Source organism: Hemiscyllium ocellatum, chromosome 42 (genome assembly GCF_020745735.1).
Source record: "Hemiscyllium ocellatum isolate sHemOce1 chromosome 42, sHemOce1.pat.X.cur, whole genome shotgun sequence".
NCBI classification, from domain to species: domain Eukaryota; kingdom Metazoa; phylum Chordata; class Chondrichthyes; order Orectolobiformes; family Hemiscylliidae; genus Hemiscyllium; species Hemiscyllium ocellatum.
Genome location: NC_083442.1, coordinates 16,716,203 through 16,718,572, shown reverse-complemented (window position 1 = coordinate 16,718,572; position 2,370 = coordinate 16,716,203). Strand labels below are relative to the sequence as shown.

The following is a 2,370-nucleotide window of genomic DNA, read 5'->3' as shown; positions in this document are numbered from 1 at the left end:
ACATTCATTACCTCCCCAATCCTCCACCACCTCCTCACTCCACTCCAACCTTCACTACCTCCCCACTCCTCCCCAACATTCATTACCTCCCCACTCCTCTACCTCCTCCTCTACCTCCCCACTCCTCCCCAACATTCACTACCTCCCCACTCCTCCCCAACATTCATTACCTCCCCACTCCTCTACCTCCTCCTCTACCTCCCCACTCCTCCCCAACATTCACTACCTCCCCACTCCTTTACCTCCTCCTCTGCCTCTCGAATTCCCCTACCTTCACCACTCCACACCCTTCCACCCCCCCAGCACCACCACCTTACTCGCCCACCCTCACCCCCACCCAACCCCCCTCCGCCCCGTGCCTCCGGGTGTCAGTGCACTGCCACCGACTGCAGAGCGGCGCCGGGCCGCCCGCTCAGCGTCTCCCCGGGACTCGGACTCCGATGGCCGCTGCTGAGCGGCGGGGAGCCGGGGCTGAGAGCCCCCGCCGAGCCGCCGGACAGGAGGGCGGAGATCGGGCCGGACAGCGAGGGCAGGGCGGTCACCGCGCCCGGGCTGGCTTTGATCGGCACCGGGATGGCCGGCAGGGTCTGACCGACGTGGGGCAGGGGTTTGAGGGGCACGCCGTAGGGGCTGTAGTCAGGGGTCCCGCCGGGGACGGAGAGAGGAGGGTGGGGAGGCGGGGGCGGCGGGGGCGGGGGCGGAGGCGGCGGGGGCGCCGGCGGGGCTGTGTCCATCACGCTGGCGCTGTACATGTGGTGCCAGCCGGTGCCCAGGCTCCCCCCGACCGAAGTGAGGGGCATGGGGTACCCGGGGGGCAGGGGCTGGAAGGCGAGACCGCTGGCCACCACATTCTTGTACTCCCGGGCGATTATGTTCTCGATGGCGAAGGGGTGCTTGAAGCCGCCGCTCTGGGATCCTGCCATGCCGTAGGCGGCGGGCAGCTGGGCCAGGGGGCTGGCAGAGACGGCCAGGGCGCTGAGCCGCAGCTTGGCTTGCTGCTGCAGGTAGTGAGCGGCGTCCGGTCCCTTCCCCACCGCCGCCAGGTGGTCCGCCTTCAGCACCTTGAAGCGCTTGCGACGCCTCAGGAAGCTGCCGTTCTCGAACATGTCGCCGCAGTTGGGGTGCAGGGCCCAGAAACTGCCCTTGCCCGGCTGGTCGGGCCTCCGGGGGATCTTGATGAAGCAGTCGTTGAAGGAGAGGTTGTGCCGCAGCGAGTTCTGCCACCGCTGAGTGTTCTCCCGGTAATAGGGGAAGCGGTCCATAATGAACTTGTAGATCTCGCTGAGGGGCAGCATCTTCTCCGGGGAGCTCTGGATAGCCATGGCCGTCAGCGAGATGTAGGAGTAGGGCGGTTTCTGGTCGCTGTAAGTGTTCCGACCCGGGCGAGGCATCGTGACCGCATGGATTTCCCCAAATGCAGAAGAGAGGTCGAGAGAGAGAGAGAGAGAGAGAGACTGTGTGTGTGTGTGTGTGTGACAGTGACAGGGAGGGGAAAGCAAACCTTCAAAACTTCGGCATGTTAAAAGATAACAAACTTCTCTCTCCTCACACACACACACACACCCAAGACACAAAAGGAAATAAATCCCCAAATCCGTCCAAACTCAAACGGAAGGCAAAGTCGCTGACTCCAACTCAATGCAAGGTCTTCTGCACGCAGACAAGACGGAGGTTCCGGGATGTGCTTCCTTAGCACTGGGATTCATCAATTTGTTTCGCCTCCAGATCCTGAAGTTGCTGTCTGCTTGCTCGCCTTATTTTTTGGCTTCTGTATACTAACGTGTTGGGAAGTCTCTGGGTCTAATGTAGCACTTTGGACTGTCACATGACTCACTGCGTTGGAGATTTTTTTTTCTCTCTCTGGGAGGGAGTGGGAACCAGACAGGGACAGAGAAACAACAGCTTCTGGTTTTCATTGACATCTCCCTGCATCCCGGACTGCAGCCAATGGGAATCCTGCACATCCCCAATGCATTTGGGAAGGGGTGGAGGAAGGGACGGGGTGGGTGAGGAGAGGGAGGGAGGGTGAGATGGGTGTTTATGTGTGAGTCAAAGTCCTACAGAGGGAGGGGAGCAAGATTTAAGAGAAGCGCGAACAAATTTTCGTTATAAGTGTTACAGCGTGAGGTGAGCAAATCGTTTGCCTGGGGAGATTGTGACTTTAGAATGGGTCCGGTCAAAATAATCCAGCGTTTTGCTTTCTGTCATGAGGGGCAGGTAAGCGGGTACTGAAGGGGAAATCTTTCCATTCGCGATGGGGCTGGGGGGAAATAAAGTGTGTAACGCTGGGATTACTCCCACCCCCCTCCCTGCCATTCCGAAATTTAAAAAAAATAATTTTTGGAATGATTTCACCAAATGCAGGCACCC

General features: G+C 59.5%; 1 protein-coding gene across 2 annotated transcripts; it reads right to left on the bottom strand.

The window, feature by feature from the left end:
• Positions 1-368: 368 nt before the first annotated feature.
• foxb1a (forkhead box B1a) lies at positions 369-1,391 on the bottom strand. Of its 2 annotated transcripts, XM_060853826.1 has the most exons (2): positions 728-1,391; positions 369-640 (listed from the first exon to the last, which is right to left on the bottom strand). In XM_060853826.1, the coding sequence occupies exons 1-2, from the start codon at positions 1,389-1,391 to the stop codon at positions 369-371; spliced, it is 936 nt and encodes a 311-aa protein (XP_060709809.1). The 2 variants fall into 2 exon arrangements, with proteins under 2 accessions (XP_060709809.1, XP_060709808.1); XM_060853825.1 differs by having other exon boundaries at positions 369-1,391.
• Positions 1,392-2,370: the final 979 nt, after the last annotated feature.

What these genes read in the sequence shown, in the direction of transcription:
- foxb1a (XM_060853825.1), bottom strand. Translation starts at nt 1,391, where the DNA reads ATGCCTCGCCCGGGTCGGAACACTTACAGCGACCAGAAACCGCCCTAC.